The sequence below is a fragment of the Gadus morhua genome, chromosome 14, assembly GCF_902167405.1.
Source record: "Gadus morhua chromosome 14, gadMor3.0, whole genome shotgun sequence".
NCBI lineage: Eukaryota > Metazoa > Chordata > Actinopteri > Gadiformes > Gadidae > Gadus > Gadus morhua.
In genome coordinates, this window is record NC_044061.1 from 8,329,132 (window position 1) to 8,350,389 (window position 21,258).

Below are 21,258 nucleotides of genomic sequence, written 5' to 3' on the forward strand. Positions count from 1 at the left end.
CTAGTAAGGCTTATCGATTTCCGGTAACTTGCCTCTTGTGGCATCCCATGTATTGCGCCATGCACTCAGCTATAATAATAATAAATTGGAATTATATAGAGCTTTTCGCGCACTTAAAGCTATGCATTGAATGGATGTTTAATTAAGGAACCTGGTAGCCTAATCTCTATAGGTTCCCCTGAAAGGGCCGGTTGTAACTGTAAGACTACATAATTTAACTATTCCTTAAGATATTGTTAAATAACTGTCTGATTATTATATATTCAGGTGCATAAATATACATTGCATACTTGTACATGCAATTACATACATTTGAATATATATGCAAGCAACTAAGAAAATTGCTCTGTTACATTAACATAAATCCTTTTAATTTATCAAGTGAAGAAAACCAACATAACTCAAAGATCAAACTGTTCAAGTGAATAAAAAAAAGTAACATAAGTTAAAAAACATAAGTTATTAAATAAACGTTACCAAGCTCAAAAACTTGTTTGAGGACTGCAGTCCTACCACCTTAATTCTGTGTAGGGTATGTCACATCTCAATATTCTTAGCAACCTCCTGCAAAAACTGCTGGAACTGGCGCAGATCCAGGCCACGAGCCTGAATCACTGCCATATAATGACCAGTTGACCGTTGTCATTTTATCATCCAGTTCTAGAACCATTTCCCACAGGGCTTTTTGGTGGGGAATGCAATGATAGGTTATCAGAGATGTGTGGCAGAACTTTTTTGCATTTTTGTACGATTTTCAAATTCATTTGAAGCTACTGCGGGCCACATAAAATGAGTTAGCGGGCCTGATTCGGATCGCGGGCCTTGTGTTTGACACCTCTGCCCTAGATCAATCCACACTCCCCCTTTAAAGTGCATTTCGAATAGATTTTGTAAACTACTAACAATTACAAATGATGCTTCTTGCGACAGACATGGTTGGGAAACAACTTCCTTCGCCACTTCAGTGTACATATATATTTCTCAAGTCCCGCTCTGTTTTGTAAATCTTTTTAAAACAAAAATCACATAAGAATGTCTGGAGAATTGTTCATTTTCCCAGGCCGCAGGTGTGCTGGCTCCTTAAATACGCACGGGGACCAGGTTTATGGGAGTCCAACCTGCTGGGCCCTTGGAAGTCCATCCCCGACCCCCTCATCATCATCACTGACTTCCAGGCCCTCCCCCCCTGCTGTCCCCCATCCTTTCGGTCCTCTCCTGCCCCTTGAGGAGGCTTGTGTGGCACAGTTCGCACACCCTCTGGGGCTCGCGGCGGTGGATGTTGGGAAGCACGGCCTGCTGCTGGGAGCACGCCGCGCACACCAGGAAACCGCAGTTCCTGCAGTGGTGGCGGCGCTGGATGAAGGAGAACTTGTTGGGACATCGCATGCACATGGTCGACACATGGTCTGGGATCCAGGTGGGGGCGTAGGGTTGGAAGGTGGAGCTGTGCTGGCGAGTGGCGGCGCCCTGCAGCAGGCGTTCGCGGCACTCGACGATGCGCTCCATCCAGGCGCGTTTTTCCTCGGGGGAGCCGGCCGCCACGTAGAAGGACTTGCGAGGCGTGCGGATCAGCCAGTGGTTCTCCATTGGTGGGCTGTCCTCGTGGTCCTCCAGCTCGATGTCCTCTACAACCATAATATAGATTTATATTATTTGAAATCCTTTTAATATATCTTTAAAAACGAAGATTATATCTTGATCTCTCTCTGACACACACACACACACACACACACACACAAACACACACAGTGTCTCACCTAGACGTACGATTCTCCGGTTCTTGTGCCACTGACACGACGCGACGACTGTGCCGTACACCAGCACGTCGTTGAAGAGAAAAAATGCTTTGGGCTGATTCCCGCCGCGGCTGCGCTTCAATAGCCGTCCCTCTCCAACCAGCACCCTGCCAGCCTTGCAAAGGGGCCTCGCACCGGGTCCGAACGAGCGCTCAACCGCCTTGATGCGGGCATGGTTCACCTTGGTGAACGATCGGTTGTTGGCTGCCATGACTTGACTTGCACTGTTAAAAGTCTAGTGTTAAGACGTTGAGCAGCGAATGCAGATCAATGAGGTTGTGTGGACAGATTTTGGTGTGCAGTACATTTCAAGACTCATTACGAGGATGTTGGCACACCATGCTCCTCCCCCAACAAATGACAACCCTGAACTCCCAAGGAGGCCAAGTTCCCCAAAATGTGAAATCTTCACCCGAAGGGTAAAAATAGGTATTCATCATTATTTTACACATTCAGATTACTCAAGAGTTGTATTTATTTGGAACCCAAAAACAATAGACTCACAAAACGTTTTGTGGTCACTCGTTCTACGAAAGAGGTCACTCCATATGCTTTATCGATATGACAATAGGCCTACGTTTAGTGCAGGTCAACGTCATCACAAGTCAATATTCAATGTGGAAAAAGCCCATCCGTCTTATCATGGCAACACTGGTACACATGCTTAACCACTTGCACAGAATAGGTCATGGGGCTGAGCCAAAAATAAGTCCAGTAATGCTTCATGTTACTGGAAAGTATTTGATTAGCCGTAATTTAAAAAGAAAGAAACATACATAAAAAAGGATCATTTAAATGCTGAAGAATGTGCTGGTTTAGTTGACTACCATAAAAAAACCTTGAATGCTTTGTCAGCAATGTCAGGTCTGTCACCATCTCCCAACTCCAGTACTGGCACACGCCATGCGCCTGTGAAGTCTCGGCTCAGCAGAAAATTACTGTTTAATTTCAAACGGCTACCAAAGGAGCTATGATTGTTGCAGTGTGTGCCTTTTTTGGAGGGCTGCTTTTCGGGCCTCGTGAAATTGCCGGTGGCAAGAGTCGTCTCATAAAAAACCCAAAACACATTAACGCCATTCAAAGAGGCAGAAGTGCTCGGATTTCCTACCTGAAATGACTCTCTGATATGACCTTAAATGACCTCTAGGGTCAAGGATACTTGAGTGCAAACATGTATGCACTAGAATAATTTGCTTTCAGTCTAGAGGCCCCGACATTAATTGACCAGTCGAGTCACTCACATACATATCAAAATGTATTATCCTGAGGGTTGATTGTCTTTTTCAGTCTGTAATCCTTTTTAAAAGCTGCTTTCCTACGTAATATTCTCTGATGATTGAATCTCAAGAGGAATAAATGGAATAGATTCCTGGCCGTAGGCGGTGCTGTGGGGGGACTGATGGGCTGCTGGGATGTGGCGCAGGTCGACGCTTTGGTGATGGGCAACGCCACGCTCCAGCAGCAGGTGACCGCGGCGCTGCTCAACTACGTCACCAAGGAGCTGAGGGGGGAGGTCCGTTACGGAGCTTTAGCACAGAGAGATGGCCCCAACCACGGCTTGGTCCTCCGACTTACATCCAGGATGGACGGATGTTTTCGACAAGACTGTGCTATGCCGCTATATTTACATTATATAGCTGTCTATAGCCGTTTGTTGAATGTGCCTAGAACGGGTTAACTGGAATTTAGAAGTACCCCTGTTTTACCACCAAGGGATGTTGATGACCCAATGGTGACATCACTCACGGGAGTTTCCACCCAGATGTATGTCATCCTACCAGCCTAGCTGACTGGATCACCTGGTAGGCTGGTAGGCTACCTCCCAGATGTGATGATCCTGAGGGTTGGTCAACTCAAGTCTTGGGCAAATCTCCAAAAACCACGCAGGTGGCTGGCACAAGCCAGGTATCCGAGTGCTGCATAAAAAAGTGAATTAGTTGCAATTAAATAATCCACAGACTACTATTGTGGCTTGGCTGAGGCTATATCTGCTTCAGTGGTTGTTATTGTGTTTAGTTTGTATCAGACTGATGAAGCACTTTAAATGATACTTGTGGTACCATAGTTTAAGGCTTCACCTGGATCACTTTATATATGACCATATGTTATTCTATATGGTTCAAAATGTAGCAAGTATTATACATTTAATACCATTTGATCATATATATACTTCAGTACAATTCTCCTTGACCATTTAGTTTTAAAGATACATTTAGTCTTACATTGGTTTTGTAGCTCTAGTTGGGTTATGAGAACAGGCACCACCTCCACAGGGCTTTCAGTAAAGGAGAAGTCTGGCATGTAAAATAGTCTAAGGAATCTTGACCTCAATGATGACATCTACATTACAGCACATTACTTTGAACTGTGGCGCAACAGATTTTGCGAGATTTCTGATTGCTTTTCTTTTGCTTCCCTTTTATTTGAAGACGATCATGTTTTAATAAATACTTAGTGAAACATTGTCTTTACTTTGTTATTGATTTAAGTCAATCAGCAGATGCTTTTAACCAAAGTTATGCATAAAATAATCTGGAACATTTAGATGTTGAAGAATGTGCTGGTTTAGTTGACTACCATAAAAAAAAACTTGAATGCATTGTAAGCAATGTCAGGTCTGTCACCATCTCCCATCTGTCACCATCTCCCATCCTGCTGTCCTCTGGTGGCCACTAACAGTGGTACGGCCACACAGAAAATAAAGTCTAACAGTACTGTTATTGTTGTCAGTTTTTCAGATGGATAGCCTAGAGATACCAGGCATGAATGTGGGCAACACTGCTCAGAAAGATTTACTATGTGTATGCCGTGCTAAAATCCTTAAAGGTACTTTTCCTCGAGTGCGAACATGCAGATCTAGCTCATCTTATTTCACACCATGGTGCCCAACTACAATCAAGACGCATAGTACACTTGACAACAGCTGGGGCCCCAATACGGACAATCCAACTCATGGCTTCCCAATACCAACAACAAAGGATTCGGTACACAAGCACCAACTTCACCAGTCCACTGAGGCCCATGATAGCTTTGGTTCCAAGGTCCTCCCTCCAAGTCCAAAAGTGAGTAATCCATGACCGCCGTCACAAGTCAATGCTGCCCTTGACTTTAAACTTCTTGACCGAGCGCTCGCTGGCGCGGTACTGAAACTTGCTACCGTAGATATGGGAGACAAAGCCGTTGACTTCTACTGCAAACACGCTGTTCTTCTTGGGGATTACTACGTACGCAAAGACAAGAGTGGAAAGAGGGCAGGGAGATGGATTAGAAGAGACGCAAAGTTATTATATTTCTTTAAACAAGCTTCTCTTGTGAATTAGAGAGTTTATAAGATCGGACCACAAGTTTGAAGAGGACTCACAGTCTGTGAATAAGAACCTAGTTCATCAGTCCCAGAGATATTAACTGAGACATCATCTCAATGATTGCTCTGTTAAAAAAATATCTAAACTTATACTGCAATCAAATTTAATATTTCTAATACAAGTATGTGCAGCCATGTAGAGCTGGAGTTCTGCTACAAGTCATTACCTTTAAGACGATCCTCCTTGGTGATTATTTTAAAGATGTGCTTGAACTCCTGGACGAGAATGCCTGTGGCTCCAACATAGGATGGGCACTTGGACCGGACCACTGTGGAAGGAGAATCCAAGTTTATGGTTGTAAACACACAGTCCCCATCAGTGTCCTAAACAATCTAATATGTGTGAAATGCAGCAACAGAACACTAGGGATGGAAGATGTAGCAACAAATTGGAATCAAATACAGTGTCCATATCCCAGCGGGTACTTTTGTATTCATTTTGTATGCCCTTACAATTGTCTACTGTTGTAGCGATATCAGGATACACTTTTATTGTTATATCCACTGGGGACAGTTTTAAACATGAGATGCATCCATTTTAAATGCATTTTTGTTAGTCTAATGTTTAGTGCAGGGCACTTTGTAATGTTTAGTGCAGGGCACATCTTCAGTAGAAATAATGACCAAACCAAGTCTCTCAAGAGGAGTTGGTCTCCCCAGAAGGTAAACGCTGCTATACTCACTCAGACTCATACTGGTGATCGTGTCTTTTAGTTCCATCTGATCGCTGTTATTCAGTGCCTGAATATCTGGCTGAATATCCATCTTTAAAAAGAAAACCGACCATGCTATGCTGGCGTAAATTAAGCTTTTGATGTCGGGACAAAATACTGTATGAAAGAGGTCAGGACCTTCCTTGTAGGCGCCCACAATTGTATACAACTTGAACGCCTACCCGGGCTCACTCATCCAGTGTGGAGCACCCCCTTAGAGGAGAAACGGCTGCCAGAAGGCCCAAGTAAGAACACCACACACTGGCTGTCAAAGTGGAGAGATGCGGATTGATGAAACTATCTAATTACAGACTGGGGTATGATTAGGGGGCCATGTTGGTACAAGAGCCGGGTTTGGAATTTAACCAGGGCATCAGGGTCATCACCCTTCTTTGGCGATGAGTGCAATGGGATTGCCATGGTGATCGCAGGGAGTCAGGACCGGGGTTTAACGTTGATTAGGAATCGAACACCCTAACCACGACAGGTTTTTCCAGCTGCAAGGTTCCTGGGGCGTCGGGGGCCGATCATGCTAAATCGAAGATGGATAGTGAATGGTCAAGTGAAGCCTACCTGTTAGGATGGCCCCGTGGAAGTCTGCTTTCAGTAGCTTCTGCTGGATAAGTTGTGGATTACTGTAAAATAGAATGAGATTCTCACGAGAGACGCAAAGAACTAAATCTTGCGTATTAAATCTAAGGTTATAAGGCCCAAGGTCAAACAAAAGAATATGAAATCCAATCTTTACCTCGATGGTCTCAATCCGTTGCATATGCTGAGGATGTACTGTTTCCATAAGTCATTCAGGGGTAGAAAAAGCTCATATCTTCAAAGAAAACATAATGGGTATTATATTCAAAGCACATTGTGCAGAAGTACATCCTGTAATGCATGCCCCCATCCCAGAAAGAGCTGTTTTGTTTAAATTGATGTTTCACACAAACTTGCATCTTGAAGTTTGACTCTTCGTTATCTAAATTAATACACACTAGAAGGGTTTTATTGATATTCAAAAATTAACACAAAGTATGTCTCACAACAACAGAAAACAGTAATAAGTGAATTGGGCAATCAATTTCCAGTATGTTACACGGATTTTATATGGATTTAGCCTATGCCGCATGGGCTGATGAAAGTTAATGTTTTCTTGGTAAACTGAGTTCCTCTATATTTATTGAACCAACCTCTGGTGTTCCGGCTTGATGTCGAACACCTTGAGTCTCCTTTTCTCCCCGGCACTCAGTGCCTTGCTTTTCCTCTTGGCCGTGGGCCGTTTTTTCCGGGCGTACTCCAGGACCTCTGCTTTGCCCTTCCCCTCCTTGCTTTTCCTCTTGGCCTTGGGCCGTTTTGCCCGGGCGTACTCCAGGATCACCGCTTTGCGGGACAGGGCTGCCTCCAGGAACGGTGCCTCCGACTGCTTCATGCTGTTCGCAATGAAATAACGGGTGAAACGCTCCGCCACCTTCAGAGTTTTATTCTGTAGCAAGAAAGAGTAGGCCTCAGCAAGGTTGGCGAATACACCCCCCCCCAAACACACAAAATACATTGAGAACAACTTGGGACTATTGCGAATGCGCATTAGTATTTCACATGCACACATAGCCGTTACATGTGACATACAAGATTAAAATTGCATTAATCCCTCCGCCTCGATTAAAATACAAATATATACGATTAATTCTGCACGCAAGAAGGAGCAGGTCAAAGCAGGACGATTACACCCCCCACACAATCCCTGTTCCAAAGAAAATACATGGAGAACAACTTGGAACCAATGTGAAATACCACACATAGATGTACCACACATATAACTTCAGTTCGTCACAGAGATAGTAGTGACGAAATATAATCACTACGATAGTAGTGACGAACTGAAGGATGGCCCATTAAGGCCACGTTTATACGTATAAGGGTATTTATAGAAACGAATATTTCCCCCCCTCCGTTTTCAAAAATAACATCGTGCACACAACATCGTTTTCAAAAAAGTTGTCGTTTAAATCAAAACGCATAAATACGCCGTCGAGCGCCATTATAACTATGCCAAACCTATGGGCGACATTGTAGGGAGAAGGATAAAGCCATGCAAGCCAATCAGAATCAACAACAAAGAATAACACGAGGGTCTTCCTGTAACAAACAAACTGTAAACATAGGGCGCTCATATGACGTTAAGCATTTCCTGGCGCATAATGTGACGTTTCAGTACCTAAAACCCTGTTTCTCATGGTTTCTCCACGTTGACACGACAACACATAACCACTGTTTTCAGAAATCTCCACTTTGGCCGGAGTTTTTTTTTTTTTTTAGAAATGATCGTTTTCTGTGACAAAAACTGCGTTTTCGTGTAAATGAGAGGCCAAACCGCGTGAAAATATCTGCGTTTTCCCTTCGTGTGAACGAGGCCTAAGAGATTGTTTCAACAATAAAAAAGTAATGACAGCTGAGGATAATTGAATAATTAAGTTTGAGTACTTACGCCAATACCAAGAACCTCTCGGATCTCGGGGGGATTCTTCAACTGCAGAAGTCTCTCTGCAAAAAGAGAAAGTTACTGAATACTGTAAATAAACGACATGCCCCGTCACTAGCAATAATAGGCTACGTTAGTAATGCGGAATTAAACATCTCACTTGATACACGAAAATACCAAAAACGCAAATATATAACAGAAGGCTTTATTAATAAACTCACCTTCCATCGTTGTGTTTAGGAAGTGTCCTTTGTCTCATCAAAATAGTTACTTTAGCAATAAGGCGAAAATGTTGGCATAATAAATAACTAGTGAGTTGCAACGGCAGCATGGACGGCAACAGAAGGAACTTCTTCCGTTTTTACTTTGGTTTTAGAAAACAACTGCAATGGCGCATCATCGCCACCTACTGTTGGCAAGTACCGGCTTGGTAGGGCTTTGCTATGTTACTCCCATTTGTGCTGAATGACAAAAATGTTTGGATTTCTGTTTTTTATTACCTTGACTGATTGAGTGCAGTTGAAACACTACAACAAAACTATAATCAAGCAAAACTATATAAATAACTAACTTCATAAATAATTTAAATTCAATATTTTAATGTTGGCACTTGGCAGACCTGAAGAACGCATGAAATGTCACCATAACAGTCTCCTGCTCTCTGTTGGGTCATATTTATTTTTTTCAGCAATAATGTGATTAATTTCATCAAATCATAACATAACATAACATAACAATCATCTATTTTGTAACAGTTTATTTGTTCAGGTAGGTTTTCTATCAAGTGGTTTTAAATCCCATTGAATCGTTTACAAAACAACAAGGCATACAATTTTAAAAATATATCCCCACCCATAAATAACAAGATCTAAAAATATCATAATTTTTCCCCTTTATCTTTTTTAATAAAATATAATCTCAACAAACTGGAGGCCTGTGCTGCCAACCCTTGGCAGCACATTGGAAAAAAAACATCCCGCCTTGGATCCTTTAAAATTATTACAAAACTATTATTAAGTTTTCTACTCTTTGAAAACTAGTATGAAATCAGCTTTATGCTTTATGCTTTGATTTGTTTTGCTTTGTTTACAGCTCTGAAGATAAAGTTGGCTATTGTCTCCGAGGATAATGTAGTTGTTTTTTCTCATCAAGTTAACACATGTAGCCTCCATACAATTTGTGACGGCACACTCATTTACTCCTTTTCTCATAATTAATTAAAAACAGATACATTTTCCCAGTGGTTATGTCAGAAAATCTGAAGTACATACACAACAGCTTCAATAACTAAAATTAACTTCGACAACAGTAGATATGGTTTCATCACTGCTTGTGATTTTAGTGAATCTGCTGATGGAATACTTGGCTATGGATATTGAGTGTGTGTTTGTGTTTATGTGTCAACAGTACAGTGTATGTGTAGGTGGGGATGTTGCTGCAGTTGTCTAAGTAGCTCCTCTTCGGTCGGTTCCTCAATGTGTTCTCTGAAGACCGAGACAGAGAAGAGATACAGACAGAGACAGACGAGAGACAGAGACAGAGACCGACGAGAGAGAGAGACCGAGACAGATGGACAGAGTCAGACCGGCAGAGACAGAAAAAGAGAGTCAGACAGAGACAGAGACAGAGAGAGAGTGAGAGAGAGACAGAGAGAGGTCAGAGACAGTTTAGAGGAAAAATTGAATTAGGCAATGGCAAATTAACGAATGCAATAAAATAATAATACAATGAAATTATTTAAGATTCAACATGTTAACAGAACAATGGGCTATTTTGACTACACACATTCTATGCTTGGAGGTTTCCTATCAAGTGCAAACGTAGCATTTTAGGCAACATTAATCTTGTCAATCTTGTACAGATCATCATTATGACCCCTTGAGTACAGCAAATAAAAAAGGTCACGCTTTTTATTTGACTGCCAAAACCTACAGATACGCATGTCGATGTGGGATGGCTTACTTAAACATGAGTTGCACTGAGGTCTCGTATCTCGTCTTCTCCATGTCTGTCACCGAGCAGCTGTGACTGCGGTCCCACTTGTAGATGAAGTTCTGATAAAGAAAAGGGTTGAGATCTGAGCCACCCTGAATACTTTTGCTGCTCATCCGTTGTGCAGTGATTTAACTGATTCCGATTAATTTTAAACAGCTTTTCACAATTTGAGTCGTTTCTCAACAATGAATACAAATGCATCTCTGTCTACCACCCTCTCTAAGTTCCCATCCGTCCATTCATTTTTAATATTCAACAACTATTCAATCACTTTTTTATTTAAACAAAGAAAATACATTTCAAGCTCAGTTAGAAACCCACTGGGCGTGTTAAAAACCACACCACCCACCATGACATAAATTCCATCCATCTCATGGGTAACGTGAACCTACCTCTAAAATCAGCGCCACAAACAAGTTGACCCACATCACGGAGGAGGTCAGCCACCAGCACACAAAGTACACCTTGGCCCACCTGGAAGGACACAACCAGAAACCGTCAGCAGGAGTACCAGCCACAGCTCCTACTACCAGCACTACCATCCAGGCAGTAGGACCTACTCTGTTGTGTATCTGCTATAGGCGTCCATGAAGGCCTGCCAGTTGTTGACCACCATGACGTTGTATAGGAGGATGATGGCCGCCTAATAGAGAGAGGGAGGGAGGGAGGGAGGGAGGGAGGGAGGGAGGGAGTGGTGAGTCAGTGAGTAGGGGGCAGAGGGTGCGGGTGATTTTGTTAATGTTGTTCCATGATGGGACAACGTTACTGAATGTGACGGATATTTCGGGTTTTACTCACGGCAAAGTCATCAAAGTTGTTTGGCCAGTACTCTAGCTGTTCATAGGTACCGCAGGTCGTGGTGTAGTTAGATGTGATGTTTTCTATTGTGGAGTTAGAGATGATACTGTTGGAGGAGGAAAAATAGTAACAAATAGCAACCATCATCAGGATAAGGACAGGAGAGTGAAGTAGTTAATATGAAAAGGACTGAGGAGTTTTTGTCAGTAAATGTGTAATGGGATACCTCATCGTGGTCGGAGGCTTGATCGCTCCCTCAAAGAGCCAGATTCCAAACACAGCGAACACATAGAAAACCACCTGCAGGGAGACAAAGCCAACCGCTCATGAATGACACGCTTCACTGCTGCCTTGACTTACAACCAGGAGACACCGTGAGGTTAAAATCTGGGTAAAGTGCCATTTTTTTTTTTATTTCCATAACACAAAAAAATGAAGAAAAATCTGAAAATAACATAACTGCAAGGACTATAATATTTTAAGATAAGATAAGACAACTCCTGAAAAATGTATGTGCAAGTGAAATAATCAATGTGGATACTACTTGAATAGAGTGACAAACCAAGTAGTGGCTATGAATATATCAAAAGGTTATCAAAGTAGGAATATCAGCTAGTGCATTATCAGTTGGTAACCCTGGGGCCATGGCCCAATATCTTATAAGTACCTTGGTCAATGTTTGATGTCAATAAAGTGAAGTAGAGCAAAGATAGTTTCGGTAGATGTGGGATTAGGCAAAATCTCAAAATAAAATGCAAACCACCGCTAAAATTACAATATAAACTTGATGAGACACAAGCATGTGGATATCTATTTCTACATCTGACCCTTATATTTAAAGGTCTCGGCGAATATAATTAAATTACAAGAAGCCAAACAATCAAAATTGCTCTATATAGCCACTAGATGGCGACGAAGGGCAAAAGGCCCCATGGACGAGTACATCCTTAATGATTATATTGAATTGATATATCCTTAAAGTATAACTAGCAATCACAGCCCCACAAAGTATAGCAGACACCTTTTCATTTTAGCTTCTAAAAATATACTAACATTTTTATATTGTAGGGGCTACGACTTGACTTGATTTTTCTCCTTGATTATGAAATGAATAGCAGTGGCGGTTCCCTATGTAAGCATATCCTGGTTAACAACAGTAAAACAAGAAACTTGAAGAGAAGTGTGAGAGAACACTCACCACCAGTATCCCAGCAAAGGCGCGGAGGTTCTTCACGAGGTCAAGAAGAGTGCTGGCGACAAGATTCATGAGCTGAGACCGACAGAGAAGAACCATCAGGAAGGTATAAGGCCCATCACTAAATCTACTGAATAATTAATGATATAAATGATAATTAATGATAAACTGTCATGGCTCCACTTTTAGTTTAGGTTCAAATTACATTCGAATTTGCGTTTATTTTGTAACATCAACCCTTATTTCCCGTTTTAGGTATTTTACTGGTATATAACTACTTCTATGAATGGTGAATTGATGGGGTTACACAAAGGCTTCTTGTATTATTTGCTGATGGGAAACGCAACAGCCGTCACAACTGTACCTTGATGTCTGGAATGATGCGCAGAAAGCGGAAGACGATGAGCAGGTTGATCAGACGCACCATGTCCCACAATGACATCGCATGAGATATGGGCTGCCTGGGGGACAGAACGACAGGCAGAGAGACAGACGGACAGGCAGAGGGAGACAGACATACGGATAGGAAGCCAGAAAGACAGCCAGGTAGAGAGAAGGACAGACAACAGGCAGACAGAGAGACAACAAATGCATGTGATTGCAAGTTTTTAAATCAAACCTGAAACTATACCAAATCTCAAATGAATTCAGTGTGATAGCAAAAAGAAACATACCACTTGGAAAAGGGAACACTGTAGTTGATCAATATAGTGATCTGCAGCACCTGACGGAAACATACTTAAAACATTATAACAGAATATTGACAATGACAGTTTTCAGCACATTGTTATGTCGTTATCATGCCTGATAGTCCATAATCTGCTACATCAGCGAAGAGTATTGCCAGATAATAAATGTTTCCAGGAGGACGTGTTGGCTCTTGTCATAACAGGGTAAAAACAGGGCAGTCCCGGTGCATGATCGTCTTACCATTAGCAGGATTGTGAGGAAGCCATCAAAGATGTTATTCCGGTAGGACAGGTAGCCTTTCAAGCCAAAAGCTAGAAGCTTCAGAGACATCTCCAGCAGGTACCAGAAGATGAAGCAACAATTGATCACCTGTAAATTAAGATGGAACAAAATAACATATTCAAACTATTTCTTTTTTATTGTAAAAAGAAACAGAATATTTCATAGCATTTGGTTAATACTCGTGGATTATCTCCATTGTAAGTGAAGATTTTTTGCTATCACAAGACTACCTTTGTGTGACATCTGCAATACAAATAAATAAGTAAGAAATGTATTTTATTTAGAGCTATTGCATTTACATGCAACAATTAATTGATTTATTAAAAACCAAATCAAATCAAGTATATCAAAAACTGAATAAGACCAGTCCCAGAAAATGACCGACCTCCAAGTAGTAATCATTTCTCTCTGCAGTAGACTTTTCGGCATTCAACACCAATATTGTCTGTTGGGACAAAACAAGAAGTTATGTTCAGGAACTTATTGGTGCATTGCCGTATGCACACAAAGCAAACAGAACTTACGCATATGCAGATGACGTTGGCCAGTGCAACTGCATTGCCGGCCAGAGTCGTGTAGTAGTGACTGAAGATAAACTGGATCTTCTGCAGGCAGGTGTAGTTATACTGTGGTGGGGCAGGGTGCTGTAGGGGAATACACGCGCACGCGCACACACACGCACACACACACACACACACACACACACACGCACACACACACACACACACGCACACACACACTCACTCACATGCACACACACACACACGCACACACACACACGCACACGCACACACACACACAAATGAAAAAATAATAGAAACTCAAATACAACGCAGGCTAGTGAAGGAAGGTGGTTCACCTCAAACCCCAAAGCCCACACTCATCCTGAGTACACCCTTGAGCAGTATGCCTCTCTGTTACCTGCTCCTGTATCTCAATCTTCACTATAAGGCCCAATCCCATTTCTTCCCCTTACCCCTTCCCCTTACCCCTTCAAAACAAGGGGGAGGGGTAAGGGGAAGGGGTAAGGGGTAGAAATGGGATTGGGCCTAAGTAGCTTTGAACAAAAACGTCTGCTAAAGAACCAAGAACCTACTGTTGCATTAGATGTACGGTAAAGAGGGAGAGGGATGGAGCAGCTGTACCTCTTTGACCCGGTCCTTGTCCAGCTGTTCGAATAACGTCCCAAAGGCCTTGTGATCCATGTGCACATCGGATGCACGCTGCTGCACTTCCTGGAAGCAAAAGAGAAGGTGGTGTTATAGAAGTAACAGTGCATAATGATGGCGGTGAAGGGAGTACACCAGGTTAGATATACAATATAGAAGGAAAGAATAGTTTAAACTCTACAATAAAAAAAATACGTAAATCTTATGAAAGTGCAGCACATCCTCCACTACAGTGGCCCCATGTGTTAGCCCTGACCTTGATGATGGCAGCTCTGTAGTAGGACTTCATGTTGACCTTGTACATGACCTCCAGCACGGTGTCCACACGAACCTGCTCACTGTGGGGGAACAACAAAGCTAGTAAGACCCAGCACAGTGACCCAAAGCTGGGAAATAAATAAAAAGAGGCAAGCTTGTGTCCATTTGTGTTTGTGCGCGCCTGTGTGTGTGTGTTTCTATGTGCCTGTTTGAGTCACACCAGGATGGGCCACTTCATAGGTGAAGACCAAGGGCCCTATTTTGCATCCAGCGCAATTGACTTTCTACACGCGTGTGCGCTCGTCTATATACGTACACGACGGCAGCCCTGGTTCCCTGGCAGCGGAGCACCTGGAAGGCCGCCCTGATCCCCAGACGTCTCCGCAGGATGGAGGTCTGCACCGACATCTAGAGTCAGACAGACACACAAAGGGGTCAGACAGACAGACACACAGGGGGTCAGACAGACACAAAGGGGGTCAGCCAGACAGACACACAGGGGGCAGACAGACAGACACACACAAAGGGGTCAGACAGACAAACAGACACAAAGGGGTCAGACAGACAGACACACACAGGGGTCAGAAAGACAGGCACACAGGGGTCAGGCAGACAGACACACAGGGGTCAGACAGACACACACAAAGGGGTCCGACAGACAGACACACAGGGGTCAGGCAGACAGACACACAGGGGTCAGACAGACACACACAAAGGGGTCCGACAGACAGACACACAGGGGTCAGACAGACAGACACACAGGGGTCAGACAGACAGACACACAGGGGTCAGACAGACAGACACACAGGGGTCAGGCAGACAGACACACAGGGGTCAGACAGACAGACACACAGGGGTCAGACAGACAGACACACAGGGGTCAGACAGACAGACACACACAAAGGGGTCAGACAGACAGACACAAGGGGTCAGACAGACAGACACACAGGGGTCAGACAGACAGACACACAGGGGTCAGACAGACAGACACAAAGGGGGTCAGACAGACAGACACAAAGGGGGTCAGACAGACAGACACACAGGGGTCAGACAGACAGACATAAAGGGGTCAGACAGACTGACACAAAGGGGGTCAGACAGACAGAACCAAAGGGGTCAGACAGACAGACACACAGGGGTCAGACAGACAGACACAAAGGGGGTCAGACAGACAGACACAAAGGGGGTCAGACAGACAGACAGACACACAGGGGTCAGACAGACAGACATAAAGGGGTCAGACAGACTGACACAAAGGGGGTCAGACAGACAGAACCAAAGGGGTCAGACAGACAGAGTGGGCAAATGCGAGAGCACAGGCTACTGCTAATGGCTGAAAACTACAGAAACGGTTTGTAACAGGACGTGACGACTCACCATCAGGTATCCCCTGAACTGGTTATATATGATGGCGGTCAGCAGGTTCATAAGGAAGTATGTTCCTATGAATGCAGAAAATAACAAAATCAGCTTTTTCCCTCTTCTCCCTCTCCCCTAATGCATACGTTTCTGGAAGGGTAGAGCTAGAACCAATAGCTTACCGAACACACTGAAGGTGATGAAGAATATGGAGTATGCTCTGTTCAGGGTATAGGCAGGTATCATCACTGTGATGGAGACAAAGACGCACATTTGGGTTTACAACCATCATCCTCATCATCTTCCATCCAGATGCGATGGACCATCGATACACTGGGCCTCGGCTAGCGTGCTAGGAGCTCAGGAAACAGGGGTACCATCAGGGTTGTTGGCTGTGGTGAGCAGCACCAGCAGAGAGGTGATCGCCTGGGGCAAGTTCCTGAAGTACAACCCCCACTCGCCGTTCCTCTCCGGCTCCTGGAAGGCAGGAGAACAGCAGGAGGTAAGGCTGAGAGATCAATGAATGACGGGAGAACCGTCTGCTTTGTAAGGTGTTGTTGTTGTTGTTGTTGTTGTTGTTGTTGTTGATGCATTTACCAATGGAACGGAATATTACAAATGGGAAACCTAGATGTTTTTCCAGTGCTGACTTGAAATAAGTGCAAGAAGCGAACTGAAGAATGGTAGCAGTGAAGGGGATGATACAGTAAATAATATATTTATAAGAAAAATAAAGAATCCATGTGGCCATACAGTAAACAATGTATTGTTTATGTTAGGCTACCCCCTATTCATCACTATATAGCTTGTTTTACGGCAGTGCTTAAGATCATCTTCAAATAAATATGTTGTATGCAATGAATATTGAATTCATACATTCTCAGAATACTAATCAAGCACCCTCCTAACTGCCCTTGACTAATTCCGAATGACAGGACAAACCTGGGAAAAGAATAATCCAGAAGACACATACTACTGCCTTGAGTAAGTATGTCCGGAACATGTCTAAGCCAGTGGTTAGTGAAGAGGCGTGAGTGGTATTATTACTGTCAGGCAGGGTGTGGAAGGCAAAGTGCTGGGACTCACGTCTGTTTTGGCAAACAGCAGCATGCCTATCATAGTGAAGAGGCACAGGTGGAGCGCCAACAACAGGATCACACTGGGGACCGAGGGACAGAGACAGATGAACAGAGAGACAGAAGGTGAATAGTTGTGGTTGTGAGTCCCTGAAGGACCATATCGAAACCAGTTGGGTTTCGACCACCAACATGTGGAACCAAAGAAAGAGAAGTGAGAGCACGATATGCGAGATGTTAAGAAAGACCAATTTTAAGCGTTAACAGTCTCGCCTATCCATCAATGTATCTATCTATCCATTCATGCATTTGTTAAGATAAATGGAACATTCCTGGGAAATAGTTCCCCATATTTAAATTCAGAAGCATTTCCAAAACAGGTTTAATGATTCCCACAGAGGGGAGAAGGAGGGAGGGAGAAGGGAAAAGGAGAGGGAATCACCTGGCTATCTCTGGCAGGGTCCGCTTGATGCACTTCAGGGTCTTTTTCATCAAGGACGAGTTTTGGAGGAGGAAAAAAGGCCGCAGCAGGCGCCGTACTCTCAGTTTCTTATGATAGGGTTAGGATGTAAGGATCAGCTGAGATGGATAACTTTAGTAGCTTTACATTAAAAACATCTGTCATTCTTCTTTTTGACTGATGCCATCACTCAGGGATAACCACACGTAGACTTCGGCCATTGGGGTTCGAACCAACAACCTTTTATCTGTCCGTCACCCTGAACACTATTCTATCACGCCCCGTGTACTGCATGCACGACTACTGATACAGTTGTGAGACTCACCTCATCACACTCCATGCTGACGGACAACATCCAATCAATGATGGAGGCAGCGATGACCACGGTGTAGCCCATCAGCCATTTGCTCTTCCTGAACTCCTCCCAGCCAATCAGATAACTCTGTCGATAGCAAAAGGACATTATTAGCTTGAAGCAAAGCCCATCCCCTTGTTGCGGCTTCATATATTTGGTCTGAAGCTTTCAAATAATGTGTCAGCTATGAATTAAAATAAGGTTTACTGTGTGTGTGTGTGTGTGTGTGTGTGTGTGTGTGTGTGTGTGTGTGTGTGTGTGTGTGTGTGTGTGTGTGTGTGTGTGTGTGTGTGTGTGTGTGTGTGTGGGAGTGTGGGAGTGTGTGTGCCTGCTTGTACTTTGACAGCGAGGTCCAAGGTGAAGATGAAGAGGCAGAGGGCCTCTATGCCTTCAGTGAGGCCGCACGGGGGCTCCCAGGGCGGCAAGCGGTACCGGGGGTCCGATGAGGTGGATAGGGAAGAGGGCTGCTCCACAAACGCCAGCAGCAGCACCACCGCTATGGCCAAGCCCAGACCCCTGGGAACAGGTGGAAGGAAGGAAGAGAAAGAGAGAGAGAGAGAGAGAGAGAGAGAGAGAGAGAGAGAGAGAGAGAGAGAGAGAGAGAGAGAGAGAGAGAGAGAGAGAGAGAGAGAGAGAGAGAGAGAGAGAGAGAGAGAGAGAGAGAGAGAGAGAGAGAGAGAGAAAGAGAGAGAGAGAGAGAGAGAGAGAGAGAGAGAGAGAGAGAGAAAAGAAAGAAAGAAAGAAAGAAAGAAAGAAAGAAAGAAAGAAAGAAAGAAAGAAAGAAAGAAAGAAAGAAAGAAAGAAAGAAAGAAAGAAAGAAAGAAAGAAAGAAAGAAAGATTGGGGTGCCGCCGGTGTGGATATTACATCCCCTTGTAAGATCCCAAAGGGATCTACAGATACTGTACATGTGATTAACGAGCAGGTTGAGGGTTAGGGGCCCTCTAGCTCAAGGATTCCACCAGCTTAGGCTGTGGACAATGGGGGATTCGGACCCCGTTCCTGACTGTCAGGAGTCCAACGTCCTGGCTAGAATCACATCCTGTCTCCCATCCTGGAAGGCGGAGGGAAACAGAATCACGGAGGAGAACGCGTGACACACAAAGACTTACCATTGACAGAGCCTTGAGTAGTACCAACGATGGAGGCGCAGGGAGCTGGCATCTACACGGTGGTTGATGGACCGATACTGTGGACGTCACAAACACACACGCACACGCACACGCACACGCACACACACACACACACACACACACACACACACAGCTTAGCATGTGCGTCTTTCGACATTAAAGTGCAGACAAACTTCTTCTGTTGATAAATACAATTGTGTGTGGCTGCCTAGAGTTAAAATCCAATCTCTGTCTTGAAAAGCGTTATTAATCAACCAATTATTACCATTACGTTACATTACTTTATTTGACATGTAATGGTAATATATGTCCATACCTCCGCTTGATTCTGAATCTGCATGAAGGTATGCATGTATTCATTTAGACAACGATTTATAGAAAGGAAAATGGCAGAAAGTGTTCTTATTGCCAAATCGGTTCCATTCCCAGGATGAGTTTCTCATCCTGGGAATGAGTGTGACTGTCCAAATATCATTTATGGGCCACAATTTCCAAATCACATTACAAACAACCGAAATAATGGAGTAGGAGGGTAAGATGTAAGTGTAGCCCTACGTGTATTGCGTCCTCTATGAAAACCACCGCTTGTTGCATGTAGAGAGCCTCGTCACCTGTGGAAAAAAGCAAGGAACAGGTAAAAGGTGAATCAGGCTGTCAATATGGACAGCTCAGCATATCCCCAACATCTATAAAGCAGCTTCAAACATGGACTTTTGTTTTTGGGATGGTTGCATGGGGAGATCAGAATAGGCTGGCTGGGTAAGAAATTCTGATGACTGTTTTTTTTTCCCCCTATCCAGTGTGCTACTTACTAAGAATGTGACTAAGTCCTCGACTTGAGTTTCCCTTCATACAGACAATTTTTTGAGTCACACTAGGATGAGTCACTTCATAGGTGAAGACCAGAAGTCATTTTCACAGCCAATTTCAGAAAGGGCAGTGCAGGTTTTTGCAGATGTGGTTTGTGGTGCTGCGGCAATGCATTGGGTCTTCCTAAGCACATACATTTTTCAAAAAACGTTGGGCTATTGTGTTAAGAGCCTATGAATAGGTTAAAAAATGAACACCGGCCAATGTCCGGTGCGTTTGGGAATGACCGGTTAGGAGTGTTATTGAAATCATTTGCGTGTGGATTATAAAAATCTGATTGGGATAAAGAAGCCCTTCTAAAGGTGAATTGTGAACCCTGCTGTCTATGAAATGACTTAATATGTTAAGGCTACAGGTTATGGCATTGGCGAAACACCCACACTGACAAGCCCGTTTGTTTAGGGTAGTAGGCAGGCACTGATATATGATTATCCTACATATGTCATTCCAAAATTACTTTAATAATCAACACAATACTGGTAAGCCTCACAAAGTGCCATTCTCCGAACTAATCACAAATCGGATTGCCACATAACCAATGCAATATGTATGTTGTGCCTTGGGCTTCAGGAAGTTCAAGGAGGAAACATAAGCAAAACACAGGGGGTATACGAGGTCCAGGGGATCAGACTGCTCCAGTCCAACTCACCTCCTTTAACCGGACACGACTCGTTATCGCCGACTGAGTTAGGCGATCTGGTTCCGAACCCGGGAGACCCATTATCGGGATGTCCATGTTCTGCTGAGCCCGAATTGGCGCCGTAGTCCTGCGGAACGACGTTAATGCTGCCAGTAGCCAGTAGCGTATCTGTTTCCATTCAGGAAACGTAGTTAGACGTATACCTTCAGATCACAAGAAGTGTCTGATCGGGTGTACTGATCATGCTTCACAGTTTGTGTTTTAAAAAAAAAAAGTACAAGAAAACTCGTGACGAGACGAGCTAGCCAGAGGAAAAGTGTTTTTTCTGTAGGAAATGTCGCTCGTGTGTTCCTCCTCCCACCCCTGGCTATCCTGATGCGGCGCTTCGTTTCTTCACTGCTGTTTGCGACAGCGCAGAGGCGGCCAATTAAAAACACGCACCTTAAGCTCTACACCCATGTCGGAAAATCTTTGTTTACAAAGTAACGTTTGGAGATTGTGTTTTGTAAAGACAATAAAAGGAGTGATCAATTTAATGCAAATTGTGAAATAGACATATACATTAGCCTATATCTTATTAAATTGAGTGGAAGTGAATGGAAATAATTGACTACAAAGACAGTGTGCAAGCAA

At 43.7% G+C, this 21,258-nt stretch overlaps 3 protein-coding genes across 4 annotated transcripts; all 3 read right to left on the minus strand.

Moving 5' to 3' along the window:
- Window positions 1–347: 347 nt before the first annotated feature.
- Window positions 348–3,584, minus strand: plekhf1 (pleckstrin homology domain containing, family F (with FYVE domain) member 1). The gene is made up of 2 exons (XM_030377432.1): window positions 1,758–3,584; window positions 348–1,625 (listed from the first exon to the last, which is right to left on the minus strand). Exons 1-2 carry the CDS (start codon window positions 2,005–2,007, stop codon window positions 1,162–1,164), a joined length of 714 nt encoding a protein of 237 aa, XP_030233292.1. The 5' UTR covers window positions 2,008–3,584; the 3' UTR covers window positions 348–1,161.
- A 609-nt stretch (window positions 3,585–4,193) lies between these two features.
- pop4 (POP4 homolog, ribonuclease P/MRP subunit) lies at window positions 4,194–8,725 on the minus strand. 2 transcript variants are annotated; one of them, XM_030377429.1, is made up of 7 exons: window positions 8,568–8,725; window positions 8,353–8,408; window positions 7,058–7,350; window positions 6,622–6,699; window positions 6,447–6,508; window positions 5,328–5,429; window positions 4,194–5,016 (listed from the first exon to the last, which is right to left on the minus strand). In XM_030377429.1, the coding sequence occupies exons 1-7, from the start codon at window positions 8,572–8,574 to the stop codon at window positions 4,880–4,882; spliced, it is 735 nt and encodes a 244-aa protein (XP_030233289.1). In that variant the 5' UTR covers window positions 8,575–8,725; the 3' UTR covers window positions 4,194–4,879. The 2 variants fall into 2 exon arrangements, with proteins under 2 accessions (XP_030233289.1, XP_030233290.1); XM_030377430.1 differs by having other exon boundaries at window positions 7,058–7,297; window positions 8,568–8,709.
- Window positions 8,726–9,003: 278 nt separating this feature from the next.
- tpcn2 (two pore segment channel 2) lies at window positions 9,004–21,007 on the minus strand. The gene is made up of 25 exons (XM_030377425.1): window positions 20,635–21,007; window positions 19,671–19,726; window positions 19,095–19,171; window positions 18,322–18,499; window positions 17,954–18,070; window positions 17,611–17,717; window positions 17,179–17,251; window positions 16,470–16,569; window positions 16,275–16,340; window positions 16,111–16,175; window positions 15,050–15,141; window positions 14,732–14,813; window positions 14,452–14,541; window positions 13,831–13,950; window positions 13,692–13,751; window positions 13,265–13,393; window positions 13,009–13,058; window positions 12,699–12,795; window positions 12,338–12,409; window positions 11,366–11,439; window positions 11,140–11,245; window positions 10,902–10,984; window positions 10,734–10,815; window positions 10,309–10,400; window positions 9,004–9,830 (listed from the first exon to the last, which is right to left on the minus strand). Exons 1-25 carry the CDS (start codon window positions 20,801–20,803, stop codon window positions 9,740–9,742), a joined length of 2,328 nt encoding a protein of 775 aa, XP_030233285.1. The 5' UTR covers window positions 20,804–21,007; the 3' UTR covers window positions 9,004–9,739.
- Between the last annotated feature and the right edge of the window lie 251 nt (window positions 21,008–21,258).

Excerpts from the sequence above, each read along its gene's own strand:
- plekhf1 (XM_030377432.1), bottom strand. The coding sequence starts at position 2,007 with ATGGCAGCCAACAACCGATCGTTCACCAAGGTGAACCATGCCCGCATC. Across the intron at positions 1,626-1,757 it reads CCGGAGAATCGTACGTCTAG|AGGACATCGAGCTGGAGGAC; the intron begins GTGAGACACTGT and ends TTATGGTTGTAG.
- tpcn2 (XM_030377425.1), bottom strand. The coding sequence starts at position 20,803 with ATGGAAACAGATACGCTACTGGCTACTGGCAGCATTAACGTCGTTCCG. Across the intron at positions 14,814-15,049 it reads GGAACCAGGGCTGCCGTCGT|TGAGCAGGTTCGTGTGGACA; the intron begins GTACGTATATAG and ends GTTCCCCCACAG. Across the intron at positions 10,816-10,901 it reads TATAGCAGATACACAACAGA|GTGGGCCAAGGTGTACTTTG; the intron begins GTAGGTCCTACT and ends GTGTCCTTCCAG.
- pop4 (XM_030377429.1), bottom strand. Across the intron at positions 6,700-7,057 it reads ATCAAGCCGGAACACCAGAG|ATATGAGCTTTTTCTACCCC; the intron begins GTTGGTTCAATA and ends TTTTCTTTGAAG. Across the intron at positions 5,017-5,327 it reads CAAGGAGGATCGTCTTAAAG|TAATCCCCAAGAAGAACAGC; the intron begins GTAATGACTTGT and ends TTGCGTACGTAG.